Here is a 19,607-nt window from a genome sequence, read left to right on the forward strand (position 1 = left end):
CCTGCAGCTTCAGAGAGCCCGCTGGGGACCTGGCCCAGGTGCCTTGTGCCACTTCAGGTCTGCTCCCGTCCTTCCCACAGAGTCTGACAGTCAACCCACCTCCCTGGGGCCCTGGCCCCAGGAAGCTGGTCCCCACTCCAGGGCCCCTGCTCCTCTAGCAGCACCTCAGGGAGAACCAGAGGGCCCCCGGATGCCTGGGAAATGTTAGATGAGTGACTAAAGGACCGAACCAATGAACAAACAACCCATCCCCAAACAGCCCACCTCCCTTAAAAGCGTCCTTCTCTTAAGGACAAACACCTGGAATAGGAAGGCATCGAGAAGTCTGCCAGAAGAGAGGGGATAAGGCTTTGCATTTATTTGCAAGTTCCCTAACCTCTCTGAGCCTCTCTTTACCTCAGTGTAGAATGGGGCAATAACCCTAAAACTGCCTCTGAGGGTTGCTGGAGGATTAAGGAGAGAATGTCTAGGAGACAACTCAGTCCAGCACACAGGAAGGGCTCATTAATTGTTAGCTTTAAAAAGACAAAGAGTCCAGTTATAAGGTAAATTAATGTTAGAGATGTAATGTACTATATGATAAATATAATTAACACTGCTGTATGTTACATATGAAAGTTCTTTTTTAAAATATTTATTTATATTTTTGGTTGCATCAGGTCTTAGTTGCAGCAGCCGGGCTCCTTAGTTGTGGCTCGAGGGCTGCTTAGTTGTGGCTCGCTGGCTCCTTAGTTGTGGTTCAAGGGCTCCTTAGTTGTGGCATGCGAACTCTTAGTTGCAGCATGCACATGGGATCTAGTTCCCCAACTGGGGATCAAACGCGAGCCCCCTGCATTGGGAGTGCAGAGTCTCAACCACTGCACCACCAGGGAAGTCCCTGAGAGTTCTTAAGAGAGTAAATCCTAAGAGCTCTCATGACAAAGAAAACTTTTTATTTTCTACTTCTTTAATGTTATATCTGTATGAGATGATGGATGTTCACTAAACTTGTGATAATCATTTCATGATGTAAGTCAAATCACTATGCTGTACACCTTAAGCGTATACAGTGCTGTATGTCCATTATATCTCAATAAAACTGAAAGAAAAAAATTAAAAAGACAAAAGAGGAGGAAGCAGAAGGCACAACCAGGCTAGACAGAGGGCAGCCAGGGGAGATTTTCTCACTGTAAAGGGGAACGTTTAATTCTAAGTGAGGTGAGCACCAGAGGAGACTGCAGTGGAGAACCAAGACACAAACAAACAGGGCCGCTCCTGTCTCAGAACTGCGGGTCTCTGAACAATTCCTGTCCTCGCCTTCTTTCTGCTCTGATCCTGAGTCCACGCCCCCTTGAAGATGGAAAGAGTCAAGTGGCTGCTGCCACCCCTGTGGGGAGCCCAGAGCCCAAGTCTCCACTGCTGACTAAGCCTCCCCACCCACCGGAGCCTCCTGGGAGCCGCTAGCCCACCCCACTCCAATCACAGAACATCTGCAGCTGTCCTGAGCACCCTGCTAGGACTCAGTGAGTGCCGGCTTCTCAAGGGACGGGGCTGGCTCATCTGTCCCCACCAACCCAGCACAGGGCCAGGCAAACAGTGCTCCCCGGTGGCACGCACAAGCGTTCCCGCTGCCTGAGTTCTTTCTGGCTCTGCAGAGAAGACCAGTCTGTGATAAGTCCCACATCAGGCCTCTGTCCCCAGGTGCAGCAGCAGGCCCGTTTACAGTAGGGACACCAATAATCCCAGCTGGAGAGCATGCCACTGGGGTGAAATCACTGAGCAGTGTCCACTGTCCCCTCTGAACGATGGCGGTATTAGAACCAGAGGCACTTGCCGTGTGGCCTGGTCTCAGTTTCCTCCCCTCTGAGAGGAAGGCATTGCTACACCAGATGCCCTCCACTGCCCTTTGAAGTTCGCCCAACTAGAACCCCACCCAACTAACTGCCCCAAGTGATGGGTGATACGCCTGTTCAGAGAGGTTGTAAGGGAATCACAGATATTTTACAGCCCCACTTGGAAAGCGGTTTCAATTTAACTCTTTTCAGAATCAGGAGGTGCTTCCTGAGAGCTAACTTATATTCCCTTCTCATGCTTTAACCTCTTACTATCAGGCTTTCCTTGCAGAAACCAGTTGTAGAGCACAGCCTTTGAGCTGTGTGGGCAGACAGTTGCTGGGAAGGGGCGGGGCCTGTGTGGGGCAGGCCGCTTGGGGTGGGGCTGCAGGAGGGGCGGGGCCACCAGCAGGGGTGGGACTATGGGCCTTACCCTCTGCCAGCCCGGCTCCTCTCCCCATCCCCACCCCTCGTCCTCTGTCTTCAGCACCCGCAGAAAGGAAAGGGATATTCAGGGACCTGCTCAATTGGACCCCTCCCTAGCGAGGCAACCTGGTGAAGCGGAAAGGGCTTGCATTGGTTTTCTGGGTTGCTGCAACAAATGACCACAAACGGCTTAAAACATAAACGTATTCTCTCAAAATTCTGGAGGCCGGAAGTCTGAAATCGAGGTGCCGCTGGGCCATGCTTCTTCCAGAGGCTCCTCGCCTCGTCCAGCTTCTGGTGGCTCCAGGCATTCCTTGGTTCGTCTGCCTTTGCATTCACACGGCTCTCCCCTAGGTGTGTTTGTGTCTTCTCTTCTGTCTCAAAGCTCCCTCTGCCTTTCTCTTACAAGAATACTTGTCATTCAATTTAAGGCAGCTCAGGCGATCCAGGATGATTTCATCTCAAGATTCTGAACGTAATTATATCTGCAAAGATGCTTTTTCCAAATAAGGCCACATTCACAGGTTCTGGGACATGAACACATCTTTTTGTGGGGTGGGGGGGCACCATCCAACCCACTACAGAGCTCACTGGTCAGAGTCAGAAGTCAAGTCCCTATCCTTCCACGAACTGGCCACTAGCTCATCACTGTGACCCCACGCAAGTTCATCACACCTACCTGGAACTCTGCTTCCCCACCACCTGCTGTACCTCCCCTACAGAGTCAGAACTGCAGGTCGCTGACACTCAATAGATCACAACCAGCTTTCCAACATGATGCCTACACATCAGCAGTTCTCAAACTGGAGACATAATTTCGGGGGTGGGGGGGTGGAATTATCACAGCTCACCCCCTAAGTGTGTGAATCCCTGACTCAAGAAACTCAAGTCTGGTTCTATAGAAACTTCTTTAAGTTACAAAGTTAACTACAGAGACGTGTTGCCTTTAGAGCAGATTAAAGGATGCTATAAAGATAACCAAAAGGAAAACAAAATTCTAGAACCATGGACACCCCCCAACCCGGATACATCTGGGTCCCCGGAAGAAGCCCAGCCTCCCGCACGGTCACCCCCATCCCCAGGCTGGTGGTCTCCACACATCTCCGTCAGCCTAGACTAGCCCTGTCAATACCCCACCCAACACCCCCGCTCCTCCACCCCTGGCTAGCGCACCCTCCCCTTCCAGGACGGCTCCCTCACGGTGAGCCTCTCTCAAATGTGCACAGTGACTTCCCAGCCCACGGACACTGTCCAGATCGGCAGCGAGGTTGGGAAAAGGTTCAGCAGGGCAGTCAGGATTCAGGTAGAGAGAAAGTCAGCTTGGAAACCGGGCCACTCCCATCAGAATTCCCTCACAGACACCACCATGAGCTGCAGTTTCTACTCCAGCTGCACGTTAGAGTCACCCGGGGAAGTTTAAAACTTATAGGTGCCTGGGCCCCACCCTAGACCCATGCAGTCAGCTCTGAAGATGGGGCTTGGACACATGCCCTTGTGAAATCCTCAAGATGGGACGCCTCAGAGGCCCAAGGCCCAGAAGGTCCTGTCTTTTGACCTCAGGAAGTGACCCAGTCTCCGAATTCGGTGCCAGCCTCGGAAGCCAGCACCCCACTCCACTCCAGCCGGGCGACTTGGCCTCGATCTGTGACGGGGCGGGCTGGGGGCTGCACCCATCTCTGGGCCCAGTGCCCAGCCCACAGAGGGTGCACGGGAGCTGACCGCCTGACCCCAAGCACCTCTGCGGCCCCCCACACTGCACCCAGCACAGCCCGTCCTCTGGTAGGGACGGGAAACAGCACAAGGAGCCTTGTGACTTGTCCAAGGCCACACACTGCATCCTGGGAGGGGCTCTCCAGCAGGAAGGGGGAGGGCTCTGAGAATGACCAGGCCAAGGCTGTTTTCCTTCTACCCTCTGGGCAAATATTTACTTCCCTGCAGGCCAAGATGCAAACGCCTCCACTGGTGAGAAAGTCTACTCTGGAAAGAATTAAACAAAACACAACAAGCACCACTTTCACAGTGAAACAGCTCCGGTCTCAGGGATGGATGCAAATGGTGGGTTGTGCCAGTCACGTCCCCCTCTCTAGGCCTCAGTCTCCGCAGCTGTGAAAGGGGAAAGTGCCCAGCTCACAGGGTTGTTCTGAGGACCCAGAGAAGTGAAGCGATGTATGGTGATGCAAGCGCAAAGCGGAGGCTCCTCCCGCCCTCCAGCCCTTCTCACCAACACACAGCGAGCTGCCACCGGGCTCACGTCCAGCGATGCTTCTCCCGGCATCCGCGCTGATGCTTACCGCACAAGACGCCCGGTTAAGAGCCCTGGAGGCATCGCCCCATCCAAGCCTGGCCCCCTGTGAGGTACAACGGTTACCCCATTTCCACAGACAGGGAAACTGAGGCACAGAGAGTTGTCCGTGACTTGTCATGTAGCCAATCAGACCTGCTCCTCACCCATCAACCAAGAAGTGCTCGTTCTCCTAACTTGCTGCGTGGTAGAGCTGCGCCTCCAGGACTGGTCCCCTCAAAGGGCGTTTCTGGGGGCTTCCCTGGTGGCACAGTGGTTGGGAGTCCACCTGCCGATGCAGGGTACACGGGTTCGTGCCCCGGTCCAGGAAGATCCCACATGCTGCAGAGCGGCTGCGCCCGTGAGCCATGGCCGCTGAGCCTGTGTGTCTGGAGCCTGTGCTCCGCAACGGGAGAGGCCACAACAGTGAGAGGCCCGTGTATCACAAAAAAAAAAAAAAAAAAAAAAGGGCGTTTCTGACCTCAACATCCAGGCCCAACAAATATCCCATTCTGCAGTGACCCCCCCTCCTCTCCCAAAGCTCATCTCCACTCCTCTCAGCCTGGCATCCATGCCCTTCAAGCCCGGCTGCCACCTCCTGGAAGTCCTCCCCAGGGCTCCTCTGCAGTCACGGCCAGGCAGCCCCGCAGGAAACCACACGCTGCCTCCAACTGGCTGCTGCCGCCTGATTTCACCTTCCAGCTCCCCCGTGGGCTGACCTCCTAGTCTTCTCTGTCTCCCCTCCCACAGGCCCAGGTGGGAAGGCCCAGCCTGGAGCTGAACAGTACACCTGTGTGACATTCCCTGGCAAGGGCAGACCCTGCCCCTGGGATCCCCCACCCCTCCTTCTCCAGGTGCTCTCAGTATCATTGAGGATACTTCTAGTTTGGCCTCCCTAGACCCACGTGCCCATCATGTGGCACACAGCCTCTGCTGGTACACCACTAAAGCCTAGGAACGAAAGGGTGGGAAGAACTCAGGCCCCAGAAGAGGCTGAATGTGCTCCCAAGGGGGCAGACTTCTCCGCCCAAGGGCAAGGCCACTGCCATCTGCTCTAAGCAGGCAGAGAATCCCCAGCAGAAAGCAGCTTCCTCTGATAAGACGAATTCCAGAACTTCTCATCACATCTTACGTCTCAGCTCCCCCTGAGCTCTGGAAGGCTCCCCAGATAAGTCTCCATCCCCCCCCAGGGACACCGGGCCTATAGTGTGCTGGGTGCTTCCACATCTCTCATCTTGCAGGGTCCTCCCCACAGCCCTCCAGGGTATCCGCAGATGAAGCGTCCAGGAGAATCAGAGAGTTGGTCCTTCACCCAGCGTCACAGCAGAACCAGCACTTGATCCATGTCTCCAAATGGCACTGCCATCAGGTCCTGACAATTAAACCTCCCCTCTGGGCCACTTAGACCCCAGACTCCTCATATGACCAGAGTCTCTCCACCCACAATTTGGCCCTTAGGCTTCCTCATCTGCTGCAGCCATACTTGCCTACCTCGGGCCTGTGCACTTACTGCTCCCTCCGTCTGAGATGCTCTCTACAGGCCTTTTTTGTGGCTGGGTCCTTCTCAGACTTTGACCTCCTCATAAAGGCCTTCTTTGACCACCCCATTTAAAGTAGGAACTCCCATCTCTTCCCACTTCCTCCCTAATTTCCTCCTTAGCACCTATCACAGCTATGTTTATTTACTGGTTTGTCTGACTAACCTGTCTCATTCATAGTTGTTTCCTGGTAACTACCACAATGCCTGGTATACACAGTAGGCATTAAATAACTATTTTGTTGACTGAATAAGCAAACGGTCCCCACCCTGGAGGGAATGGCAGATCAAGACTGGAATCTCCTGCCTTCCAGAAGATGTCGATTCCAGCCCACTCACATCCAGAGGTGCTCTCTGGGAAAGGTTTATCTTCTCAATCTCCTGTGTCCGGGCTTACCCAGAAGACATCATTCCCCTGTATATGCAGCCAACTGGTATGGAAATTGCATTATCAGTCCCTAATCTGGTTGACTCTAAGCCCCACCCCAGGTTGGCATTGTGACTCACGGAGAGAGAGGAGGCACCGGGCAGGGGAAAGGAGAAGGGCAGGTAGTTACTCCTGCTCAGGAACGAACAACCAAAGGTAGCGAGGTCCCAACCCACTCCTACAACTTAAAGCAACCCCTCTCTTACAGGAGGGGGCAGGTTCATGCACAGAAGCCTCGACTAAGCACAAAGAAACTTTCTCGGGGCCTTACTTGCTCATATGGAAAATGAGTTCATTAGAAGGTTCTCCAAATCCCTTCCGGGACTGTCTTCCTGATTCTCTGGATTTTAAAGGTCCCATGGCCAAGCTGGGGGAAGGGAGGACCTCTCTGGGCCTGAGGCCTGAGCCCAGCGCCAGGTCATCTCTGACAGCCCATGAGGCATGGTAACCGCTTCTCCAGTATGAAGGCTGCCTCACTTTCTACTTGAGTTTCACTATTTTCTCTTTGAAATGCTTGCCTAGAACAAGAGGGAAATAGACCTGCCCGATCAATCAAACACAATAAAAAAAAGTTAAATATGTACATATATGTACAAGGACATGTCCAAATGGGCAGTAACCCCAACAATGAGTTCTCGCTCAGTGGTAGAATCGAAGGTGACTTTTATTTTCATCTGTGTACCTACCTGAATTGCTTGGAATTCTTTTTAAACTATGTGCACATATTATTTTCACACAAACAAAGCTCTTTTCAAAACTTAGAAATTCCTGCTATGGACTTCCCTGGTGGCGTAGTGGTTAAGAATCCGCCTGCCAATGCAGGGGACAAAGGTCCGATCACTGGTCCAGGAAGATCCCACATGCCACGGAGCAACTAAGCCCGTGTGCCACAACTACTGAGCCTGTGCTCTGGAGCCTGCAAGCCCCAACTACTGAAGCCCATGCACCCTAGAGCCCGCGCGCCGCAACTACTGAGCCCACGTGCTGCTACTACTGAAGCCCGCGCACCTAGAGCCCATGCTCCGCAACAAGAGAAGCCACCGCAATGAGAAGCCCGCGCACCGCAACGAAGAGTAGCCTCTGCTCGCCACAACTAAAGAAAGCCCGCGCACAGCACCGAAGACCCAATGCAGACAAAAAAAAAAAAGGAAATTCCTTCTGTGCTTAAGTGAGAGGCCAGGTACTTGGCTCCTTCCAGAAATGCTGTCTTCCACCTACACCTTGAGCCCTGACATGTGGAGGGACTACCACGGGGTAGGGGCTGGGGGTACAATGGCTGGTAAAGGTCACAGTGACCCCATGAAGAAAGTGAAGTCAGGCAACCGGGTCCTGGTCTGGGTCTGTCACTAACTTGCTGTGGGGTCTCAGATACTTGCTTCCTCTCTCCAGGCCTCAGTTTTCTCCTCAGTAAAACAAAAAGGTCACACTAGGGCCCTTCTAATTCTCAGTGAGTACCAAGAAGAATAGAGAGGAAGGTTGGGAAAGAACGGCTAATCCTTAAGTAGCTGGTGTAGTGTTTACCATGTGCTAGGCATTGCTCTAAGCTCTTCTTATAATTAATCCATTTAATGGTCTCAGCAACTCTCAGGTAGGTTCTGGTGTCACCCACTTTACAGATAAGACAACTGAGGCAGATGGAAGTTAGTGCCTATGTCACTCAACCTATAAGTGTCAGAGTTGGGATTTGAACCCAGATAGCTTGGTACAGAGTCCACGCTCTTCATCATTAAACTTTAGGGAAAAATAAAGCATCACAGATCAAACTATGATAACGGGGCCCATCCTTGGAGAGGGCAAGAAGAGTTAATATTGCCTCTGGCATTTATAACCTTCATCACCTATCCACACCCACTTCCTTCTCAATCATCAACACCCCTCAGCCCTGACACCATTACCCAACTTTTCAGTTGGGTTTTCACCCTACCTCATTGTCAAGACAACAGGTGCTTGCCAGAGAGCCAGTGTGTCCACGACCAGTAAAGCCCACTTTGCAAATTCAAGGCGTCAGCAAACCTGACCACTGCTGGCTATACACCCAGTTCAGCCTCTGATCCAGGTACCCATATCTCCAATCCTTGCTTCCAAGATGCAGGTTGGGACTCAACTGCCCCAATGCAACAAGCTTTCCCTGAGGACCTACTGTGTGCCCGGCTCCAAGACCAGCATTTGGAAGAGGATACGAATGAGCTACACCCCTGACCTCCAGGAGCCCACAGTCCAGTGAGGAAAAACAGTCATGTAAACGGATCTCTAGGATACCCTGTGGTTGGTGCTATAATTAGAGATGTGTCCCCAGTGGGCTAAGGGCACATGTGTCAGAGTGATTCACCCATGTGGTGGGAAGAGGAGCCTCCAAGAGCCTCTGGGTAAGCTCCTTTCTCACTGAACTGGGAATGAGGAGACGTGGGGGCTAGTGCCAGCTCTGCTCAGTGACCTTGAGACACACCCCCTCTGAGCCCCAAGGTCACCCTCTAAAAATGAGAGGGCCCCCAAGTGTGGGACAAGAGGTCACTGTAAGGGGTTCAAGGTCATGTTCATATTGACTCATAGACTGAGAAGTTTTCATTGTTCATTTTCCTTCTGATCTTTCCAATCTCATCAAGGAGCAAATCTCAGCTTCGGTGTCAGTTTGTCTTTACGCCTCTCAAACACTTGCCAAACTGCTTTTGAACAACCAGGGCAAGCCTCAGGTTTGCAGCCTACAGCACCCACAGTATCTAGCTAGGATTAAATAACTTGTTTTATCTTCCCTGCACTATATTTACTGTCATATTTACCTACTATATTTTTTAACATCTTTATTGGAGTATAACTGCTTTACAAAGTTTTGTTAGTTTCTGCTATATAACAAAGTGAATCAGCTATATGTATATATATATCCTCATATCTCCTCCCTCTTGCGTCTCCCTCCCACCCTCCCTATCCCACCCCTCTAGGTGGTCACAAAGCACCGAGCTGATCTCCCTGTGCTATGTGGCTGTTTCCCACTAGCTATCTATTTTATATTTGGCAGTGTATATATGTCCATGCCACTCTCTCACTTCGTCCCAGCTTAACCTTCCACCTCCCCGTGTCCTCAAGTCCATTCTCTACGTCTGCATCTTTATTCCTGTCCTGCCCCTAGGTTCGTCATAACAATTTTTCTTTTTTTTTTAGATTCCATATATATGTGTTAGCATATGGTATTTGTTTTTCTCTTTCTGACTTACTTCACTCTGTATGACAGACTCTAGGTCCATCCACCTCACTACAAATAACTCACTTTCGTTTCTTTTTATGGCTGAGTAATATTCCATTGTATATATGTGCCACATCTTCTTTATCCATTCATCTGTAGGTGGACATTTAGGTTGCTTCCATGTCCTGGCTATTGTAAATAGTGCTGCAATGAACATTGTGGTACATGACTCTTTCTGAATTATGGTTTTCTCAGGGTATATGTCCAGTAGTGGGATTGCTGGGTCATATGGTAGTTCTAGTTTCAGTTTTTTAAGGAACCTCCATACTGTTCTCCATAGTGGCTGTATCAGTCTACATTCCCACCAACAGTGCAGGAGGGTTCCCTTTTCTCCATACCCTCTCCAGCATTTATTGTTTATAGATTTGTTTTTAAGTTTGTTTGTTTATTTATTTATTTATGCCTGTGTTGGGTCTTCATTACTTCACGCAGGCTTTCTCTAGTTGTGGCGAGCAGGGGCTACTCTTTGTTGCGGTGCCCAGGGTTCTCACTGCGGTGGCTTCTCTTGTTGCGGAGCATGGGCTCTAGGCGCGCGGGCTTCGGTAGTTGCGACGCGTGGGCTCAGGAGTTGTGGCTCGCGGGCTCTAGAGCACAGGCTCAGTAATTGTGGTGCACAGGCTTACTCGCTCCACAGCATGTGGGATCTTCCCGGACCAGGGCTCGAACCTGTGTCCCCTAAATTAGCAGGCGGATTCTTAACCACTGTGCCACCAGGGAAGTCCCTGTTTGTAGATTTTTTGATGATGGCCATTCTGACTGGTGTTAGGTGATACCTCATTGTAGTTTTGATCTGCATTTCTACCTGCTATTTTTGATAAGGAATATTGGTTCCCCAATGGCAGTGGTGATATAAAGCCTCCTTTTAAAAATAAACTTAAGTTTAAAAAGTGAATCAGCTTAAAGTAATATAATATTACATGTAAACAATATTATAATAGTTACAGCCTCTACGTATGGCTATTTGAACAACATCTATCAAAATTTTTAATGCACATACAAAAACAGGTGAAGCTGTTCTGTGCTATTAGACATCCCAATAGTGATTACTACTGGCGAGAAGGGGTAGCGACTGGCAGTGGACACAATGGGAGTTGCTGGCTTCTTCTGTCCATTCTGCTGGTTGACCTGGGGGCTGAGTATACAGTGGTGTTCACTTTGTAAAAATTAATCAAGTTGTACACACTTATTATGAGTGTATTCTTGTATGTATATTATATATTCATATACCCTTTAACCCAGCAATTCCACTTTTAGAAATTACCCTGAAGACATACACACATATGTGCAAAATGACACGTTCGAAGACGCTCACTGCGGCACTGTCTGCAGTAAGGAAAGATTGGAAACAACCTGAGTTCCCCAGCTGGAGACTGATTAAGTATATTTTGGCCTAGCCTACAGTGAATTCTATGCAGCCATCAAACAGAAGGAGGCAGCCCCTAGCAAAGCTCCAAATTTCACACAGATTTAAATTTAAGTGAAAAGGTAAGGGCAGAGCTGTGTAGTGTGCTACTTTATGCAGGGGGAACAAAAAGGAATATGTAACATATGCACATGTTTGTGCCTAGGACATCCTGTGCCTAGGATTGCATCTCAGAAAAGAATCATAAGAAACTCATAACAGAGGCCTCCTCTGGACAGGGCAGGCCAGGAGAGAGGGATAGGAGGAAGGCTTATCACTGATGACGATTCTTCTATACTTTTAAATGTTGTACAGTCTCCTTGCATTTCCTATTTGATAGTAAGTTTTAAAGCAAAAAGCCCTATAGAAGGTGCATGGCTATGGTAAAACTTATGGCTCCTTAAATACTGAGATGAAAGTGTTGGCACTTTGGGCTTATAAAGCAAGTAACCCTTGGCCCTACTCCTCCTCCCAAGGGACGGAGACGATAGGCTCTCCTGTAATGGCTTCCAATTAACAGCAAACCCAGTCTAGGACAAATTACTTAAACTGGGCCTCCACCCTGCAGTCAAATTCTGGCACCTGGAGTTGCCCTGGCAGGTGGCTGAGCTCTTGGCATGCCTAGGGAGACTTTTAAGCACAAATACCTGCAGGGATGGGAAGTTAACGATTTGGTAAGGCAATCTCAGGTGGCTGGAAAGGAAAGATTCTGAGTTCTGAGTCCCACCCTGCTCCAAGAGGGACAAAGCAAAGGTCACAGAGTGCTCTTTTCTCAGGGCTGCAGGGGACAGTGACAGGACAGGCCTTGAAAATTCCAGTTCCGTTTTAACTGTGCAACTTTCTTTTTTATAGTCCTTGGTTTCCCCACATATCACTGTTTCCCCACATCACTAACCCCAAAAACAATCCAATGAAGTGTGGGGCAGGGTATCAGTTATCCATTTTACAGATGGAAAAATGGAGGCACGAAGAGGTTAAGAGACTGGTCAGTGATTATATATCAAGAGAAGGGGTGAAGCCAAAACAGTAATCCCCACCTTCTGACTCCTGGTCTTCCCCTATTTTCTCACCTCCCCACCCATCAACCTCAGCCTTTCTTTAAACTCTGACCTACAGAGAATGAGCTTCTGAGGCCAGACGAACAAGGAGAAGGCAAGAAAAACCCAGAATCAGAATCAAAGGGCCTACGAGACCATCTAACTCAGCCGTTTTTAACCCTGACCACACAGTAGAATTACCTGGGGAGCTTAAATAAGTTCAAATAAATACACAGGCCAGGGCCCAGGTAACTGTAGTGTTTTTAAAATTCTGTAGTTGATTCTGATGCAACTTTAAGAACCACTGAATGACAGCTCAAATCACCCCCATCCAGTTCCACATAAAACCTTCTGCCTCCCTGAAGCCTCCATCAATGGGTCTGTGCTCCATCCTCCGGCCCCCACACATACTGCTCTTCTCTCTTCCACATTACATAGAGTCAGAGAATTGGACTGGGAGCTGGGCAAGTCAATTAACAGCTCTGAGGCCCCAAACATGGAAATGACTTGCCTAAGCTCTCCCAGTGATTCAAAACAGAACAAGACTAGAATCTGGATCTTGACTACCAGGTAAGGTCACATACACAGAGGGGTCACAAGGAAAGCCAGGCTTGATGGCAGATCTAACAGTTCCTGCCAGCAGAACAGACCCAATGAGGGCTGAGGAGAAGACCAGGAGTGTGCATGTGTTTTGAGGCAGAGGAGTGTCAGGTACCTGGGCAAGTCTACCCTGTGGGGAGGGGTGTCAGGTACCTGGGCAAGTCTGCCCTGTGGGGAGAGGTGTCAGGTACCTGGGCAAGTCTGCCCTGTGGCATACTGGGGGTAGGGGGCTATTCTAGAGTGGCAGGGCTGGCACTGGCCTGTAGAAAGAGGTCCTCATTTCTACAAGGGGGCCCAGCCTAGTCTGAAATCTCCATAAAGAAATGCTGTCTATTGGGGCAGTTTACCAGGAGGGCCCAGCTCCCTTGCCCATAATAATAATGGCTGACACCTCTTAAGCTCTTCACTGGTCCCTGTGCTAAGCAATGTACTTGACCTGTTTCATTTAATCTCCACAACCATTCTGAAAGTTGAGTATAATTACTGTCTCCATTTGCAGACCGGGAAACTATGGCCTAGAGAGTTGAAGTAACTTCCCCGAGATCACGCCGCTGGAAAGACGTAGTGGCAGGATTCGAAGGCTGGTTCATGTCCAGCCACTACCACCCTGCCCCCAACAAGAGAGAGAGAAGGTTAAGTGCAGGGGCTTTTTTAAGTTACTGAGCACCTGGGAGCAGTCGGAGACCACACGTCTGGTGGAATCCTCCTTTCACCAAAGAGGAAATCAAGGCACCTGGAAAAGCATCTTGCTCAGGGGCATCGGCAAGTAAATAGTGGGGACAGCATAAGGAGTTCAGGTCTCCCGACTCCGGACAACAAAGCCCTACCACTTCTCCGCAGACGGATAGAGAGACGAACTCAGTAATACCCGGCAGGTGGGGTGAGCGCGGCCAAACGTGGTAACCACAGCCTACGGCACCAGCGGAAGCGCAGCGGACTCGCAGAACCAAACTGCTGGTCAGGTGCACACAGGTGAGCCAGGCGGAGCTCCTTCGTGGGAGCTCCTTCGTCTGAGACGTTGCCACCAAGCTCTAAGGCTCCGCACCGAGCGGCTGAAACTCAGGTGGAGCTGGAGCAACCATAATTTCCTAGTTCACAAGGAGAGTGGGACGAGAATCCAGGAGTGCGCTTCTGCCCCTCCCTGGAGCAGACAAGCCTGGACCCAGCCCACCCCCACCGCCGGCTCAGCGTGTGGGTGAACAAGGGAGTGCCGACTCCCCCTCCCATGCCGGGGCCCGACTGGGGTCACTCACCCAGAACACCGTGGAGTAGATGACGAGCGAGAACTTGAGCCAGAGATAGGAGAGGCGCGCGCAGTAGCGCACCTGCTCCGAGTCTCCGCGGGGCATCCTGGGGGGCTCCCGGTCTGGGTCCCTCGCTGCCAGCAGCCCCACCTGAGGCTGCCTGCCCGGCTCCCCGCCCCGCCACCGGCGCTCACTCGGGGACTGACACCGGCGAGCCGCAATCACAGCCCCGGCCCGGGCCCACCCAGCCCCAGGGCCAATGGGCGCTCTGGGAGGGGGCGGGCCTGGGGCGGGGCAGCGGCCTGGACCCAGAGGAGGCCGAGGGAGGGGCAGGGGCGAGGGTTTTGCGAAAGAGGTCGCGTGCAGCTGTGGAAGCGCCTATGCTCAGGCACTTTGGGGGCCGTGGGAGAGTGTGTGCAGAGGGGCGCTAGGGAGACAGCTAGAGTGCTTCATTCGGGGTACACAGAAATGCTCGCTTTCCACTGTTGTCAAGAGAGAAGACTATGGGAAAAGAGCAGGAATTTATGGCTAAGGTGTTAAAGTGTGCAAATGAGTGTGCAAGGCATGAATGGAATAAGGAAGTGGAGTTCCTCAGCCTAAGGGGGGTGGGAGAGCCGCATCTAGGAAGGTGCTGCAGACGAGGGTGCGGGTAGGGGCCCTCGTGGAGCAGAGGCCCGCAGTTTCCTCTTGTAACAGTTTGGAGGCTTTTCCCCAGGTCTCTGAGATTCCCCTTCTCTGCGGCCAGGTGAGATCCCAACCCTGCCCCAGTGGCCTCCTCCTCTGAGAAGCCCTCACCCCCTCACCCCAACTCAGGAGCCCCCTCCCTTGCACACACTCAGCCCAGCTCTGACCCAGCTTCTTCGCACCCAGCCTTTCCCCTGCCCGGGGTCAGAATCTGTCTTCCTGTCTGTGAGTCTGTCTCCCACGGCCCCTGCTTGACTCACTGCTATTTCCTTTCCCTGCAGGCCTAGCTCAGCCTGGGACTTGGCAGGCCGGCAATCAGTGTTTGTGCCATTCAGGAATTAAATGTGTGGCCCAGAGGTTGTGAGCTCACGGCAGCGCTAGGTGGGGTCCCTGGTGGTGACTGCAGGAATGGCACACTTGTCCCAGTCCCCTGCCCTAGACTCCCAAGCCTCCCAGAGAGAAACAGAGACCAGGCTGTCCCAGCCCTCAGGGCTCTGCCATAGAAAGAAGAAAGTAAGGTGGGGGTGGGGAGGGAGGCAATGCCCTGCCCAGGGAGTTAAAAGGAAGCCAGTTTCCTGGTACTAGGAAGCAAGCGAGCCTTGCAAGGTTGGGTGGAGACTTGGAACCAGGAACTGCTGAGGGTCACCTTCAAATGAATAACCAGGGGCTAAGAAGGCATCCTACCCCAAGGTTAGAAGTCATCCTCTCTGTCCTTTAAGGAGGAAGAAATTAAATCTTTACCCCTCTTTGCAGGACTACCTTCCCTCACCAGCCCCACAGAGCCAGGCTTACACCCACTCATGGAGGTGCTCATCTCCATCCCCAGGAGGGGTTGTCTGTCTCCCTCTCCCTGGGGGTTCGCCTCCTAGCCTCCTTCCCCACTCCGGTTTTCTTTCAGTTGCCCCCGCCTTAGTCCTGACCTCTCTAGCTAGCTGCACGCTCTCCTCTTTCAAATCTTCCCTAGTGACACACACACATCTGAGTGGTCCCTCTCAGCTCTCCCTGAGCCCCTAAACGATGACGCCCTGAGGGATGAGGCTGAGACACCCCCGCAGAGGGAGCCTGGAGCTCTTTGGGGCTAGCACAGCCTTTCCCGGGCTCCTGGGCAACTTCGTTGTTCCTCCCACCCCCAACCTGACCCCAAGCACTATGGGCTGCTCCTCAGACACATCTGCAAATACTGAAATCTCAGAAGTAATGACCTATTTTCAATTTTTCTCTCCTTTTGCCAGGACCTCTGGGCTGGGGGTCAGCAGGCCTGGTGCCAAGCCTGGCTTTGCCATTAACTTTGTTAGAATATGTGGCATAAATAGTATGACACAGAGGTGGGAGTGTGACCCTGGCTGCAGCTTCGAACCACGTGGTGATCTTCAAATGTATCCTGATATCCAAGCCCCACCCCAGTCCAGTTAAGTCAGAATCTCCACCGACCGGGGCCTGGGAATCAATATTGTTGTAAAGGTGCCAGGTAATTTCTGAAGTGCAGCTATGACTATCACCAAGTCTAGAGGTAGTCATGAGGGTGAGGTGGTTGGCCAGAATTTATCAGAAAGGCCACAGTCCAGAAGGCTCTAAGCTATCCAGTGGTGCGCTGGTCAATGTTTAATAACTGGCTCTCTGGTTGGTGGGGTGGGCAGGGAGACCCTGTTGCCACTTTCCATAGTGTAAATACTTCCGCCATGTCTGAGATGTACACAATCACACCCAATCAGCTCAGCACAGCCCTGCAGCTCTCCCTCTCTCAATAATGATTAGCATAGAGAGCGCCATAATGAATGTATCAGTGAAATTCATGGCTTATTAATTAGCACAACAGGTATTAGAAATAAGCTATCTTTTGGTGAAATTACTGCCGGCATACCTTGGAGATATCGTAGGCTGGGTTCCAGACCACTACAATAAAGCCAATATCGCAATAAAGTGAGCGACAGGTATTTTTGTTACCCAGTGCATATAAAAGATACATTTATACTATACCACTGTCTACTAAGTGTGCAATAGCATTATGTCTAAAAAAGCAATATATATGCCTAATTTAAAAACAGTCCACTGCTGGACTTCCTGGTGGCGCAGTGGTTAAGAATCTGCCTGCCAATGCAGAGGACATGGGTTCAGTCCCTGGTCCAGGAAGATCCCACATGCCATGGAGCAACTAAGCCCACAAGCCACAACTACTGAGCCCGCGTGCTGCAACTACTGAAGCCCAAGCGCCTAGAGCCTGTACTACACTACAAGAGAAGCCACCACAATGAAAAGCCCGCGCACCGCCACGAAGAATGGCCCCCGCTCGCCACAACTAGAAGACCCAGCAACGAAGACCCAACACAGCCAAGAATAAGTAAACTTTTAAAAAATAAAAATATAAACTTTTAAAAAATACAAAATAAATAAAAATACTTCATTGCTAAAAAATGCTAATCATCATCTGAGCCTTCATCGAGTCATAATCTTTCTGCAATAGTAACATTGAAGGTCACTGATCACCATAACAAATATAATAATGAAAAAATTTGAAATATTGCAAGAATTACCAAAATGTGACACAGAGACATGAAATGAGCAAATGCTGTTGGACTTGACACAGGGCTCCCACAAACCAATTTGTAAAACAACGCAGTATCTTCAAAGCACAATAAAGCGAAGTGCAATAAAACAAGGTGTGCCTGTAGCATTCGAGATACGTAGATTGGCTAAAATGATGAGGGGCACCATCCACTCCTTCTTCAGAGTAAAAAAAAAAAAATCTCACTTAAGGATGATGCACTGGGCTAAATCCTTGAGGCATCCCAAATCCTGAGGGATTCTGGTTGCCTGATGTGACCATCTGTCTAGCTGAATCCTGCGTCTAGAACGTTGTATCTTTCTTGAGTGGACCCTTCATGCAAGGTGACAGAGCACCTAGAAGGACAGAGGGCTGAGCCTTCACTGACTTTACAGAACAGACTGTATGAACCGGTTTTGTGGCTTCCTGCTAGTAAATGCTTGTTGTATACAGATTTGTATGGGTAGCAGAATTTGTTCTGAGATCTATTGTCATGATAATCCTGGCAGGGAGATTGTAGGAGGAAATAACTAACCTTCACCTTTAGCGGCTACTACTGCTTATGAAAATGAAACCTACGGATTGTACACAATCAACTTGGCTCTCATAAGTTTGCACCCCTGCCTCTGCTTCCCCATCTGTGAAACCATGAGGCTGGACTGTTTTTCTTCTACCTAGTTCTAACAATCTTAGCTATAGTCCTCACAGACAAATCAGTCAGCAAATGTACACTGAGCTTCTACTATGACTCAGGCCCTGCCCCAGGCTCTGGGGATACAGCTGTAAACAAGATAGACAAGAGCTTCTATTCCCTTCTACTGGGGCATGGGAATGGGGGGGGGGGGCGGGGGGGGCGGGGACATGCAACACACATGACAACTACTACATGAAAAGGGTAATTTCAGGTACTGATATGTGCTAAAGATGCGGGAGAAGAGCTTCTAGTGGAAGAAGCAGCAGGTACAAAGGCCATGAGAGAAGAAGCAGCTTTGAGAGGGTCCATGTGGCTCATGCAAGGACCTCGGGAGAGTAGAACGGGGAGAGATCAGAGGCATAGGAAGAAGCCTCACAGCTTTCGTAAACAGTGTAGATTTGTTTCCAGTTTTAGTGAGGGCCACTGGTAGGTTTTAAGCAGGGACGTGATTCTGAATGTGATTTAAGCTTTAGAAGGTTGCAGCTGGGACTTCCCTGGTGGTCCAGTGGTTAAGACTCTGAGCTTCCACCGCAGGGGGTGCAGGTTCGATCCCTGGTCAGGGAACTAAGATCCCACATGCCGCGTGGTGGCCACAAAATAAATAAATAAATAAGAAGGTTGCAGCATGGAGGACAGACAGGAGACAGGGCTGGGGGTGAGGAAGGCTGGTTAGGAAGCCTTTGCACAGTCTCAGTGCAAAAGGCTGTGGACTAGGGGTACAGCACTGGGAAGAATGACAAGTGGCTGCACTGGGGATATATCTTGGTGATAGAACCAACAGAGCTTACTGACAGATTGGGTGTAGAATGTGAGGAAAAGAGAAATCAAGATGCTCCCAAGTGCTTTTGCCTTGAGCAACTAGGTAAATGTTGCTGTCATTTACAAAGGTGAGGGAGGTCACAAAGAATGCTGCTGGGGGAAAGTGGGTCAAAAATCAATTACTGGGGACTTCCCTGGTGGCGCAGTGAAGGCAGATTCCTGGTGGCGCAGAATCTGCCTGCCAATGCAGGGGACATGTGTTCGACCCCTGGTTCGGGAAGATCCCACATGCCATGGAGCAACTAAGCCCATGCACCACAACTACTGAGCCTGTGCTCTAGAGCCCGTAGGCCACAACTAGTGAGCCCACGTGCCACAACTACTGAAGCCCGCATGCCTAGAGCCTGTGCTCCACAACAAAAGAAGCCACCACAATGAGAAGCCCGTGCACTGCAACAAAGAGTAGCCCCCGCTCGCTGCAAATAGAGAAAGCCCGCACGCAGCAACGAAGACCCAACGCAGCCAAAAATAAATAAAATAAGTAAATTTTTTTAAAAAATCAATTACTGGAATTCCATGGCAGTCCAGTGGTTAAGACTCTGCACTTCCACTACAGGGGGCACGGGTTCAATCCCTGGTCGGGGAACTAAGATCCCACAGGCCGCACGGTGCGGCCAAAAAAAAAGAAAAAAGCTTTCCTTTAAAAAAAAAAATCAATTACTTTGTTTGGCCATTTAACTTTTTGAACTATCTTTTCAAAATCCAGGTGGAATTGTCCAGGGAACTCAGAGGTGAGGTTTAAGCTGGATGATATAAATTTGAGAGTCATCAGGTCAATTTAAATCATGGGCCTATGTGAGATCATCTAGGGAGAAAATGTAGCAAAAGTAGAGGGACAAAGACAGACCCTGGGGCCCCTTCCTTT

The 19,607-nt window shown here is 50.6% G+C and overlaps 1 protein-coding gene across 4 annotated transcripts in view; it reads right to left on the reverse strand.

Moving 5' to 3' along the window:
- TSPAN15 (tetraspanin 15) overlaps positions 1-19,607 on the reverse strand; it is a 79,063-nt gene that overhangs the window by 35,321 nt on the left and 24,135 nt on the right. Inside the window, exon 1 of one of the 4 annotated variants that reach the window (XM_067710730.1) lies at positions 14,013-14,224. The exons of 1 other annotated variant lie outside the window; for it this stretch is intronic. In XM_067710730.1, coding sequence (XP_067566831.1) covers positions 14,013-14,108 — 96 coding nt within the window. In that variant the 5' untranslated portion in view covers positions 14,109-14,224. Of the gene's footprint in view, positions 1-14,012; positions 14,225-19,607 lie in introns of those variants that run through there. 2 more of the 4 variants (XM_067710731.1, XM_067710735.1) reach the window with 2 other exon arrangements.

This window comes from Pseudorca crassidens, chromosome 16, assembly GCF_039906515.1.
Source record: "Pseudorca crassidens isolate mPseCra1 chromosome 16, mPseCra1.hap1, whole genome shotgun sequence".
Taxonomy (NCBI): Eukaryota; Metazoa; Chordata; class Mammalia; order Artiodactyla; family Delphinidae; genus Pseudorca; species Pseudorca crassidens.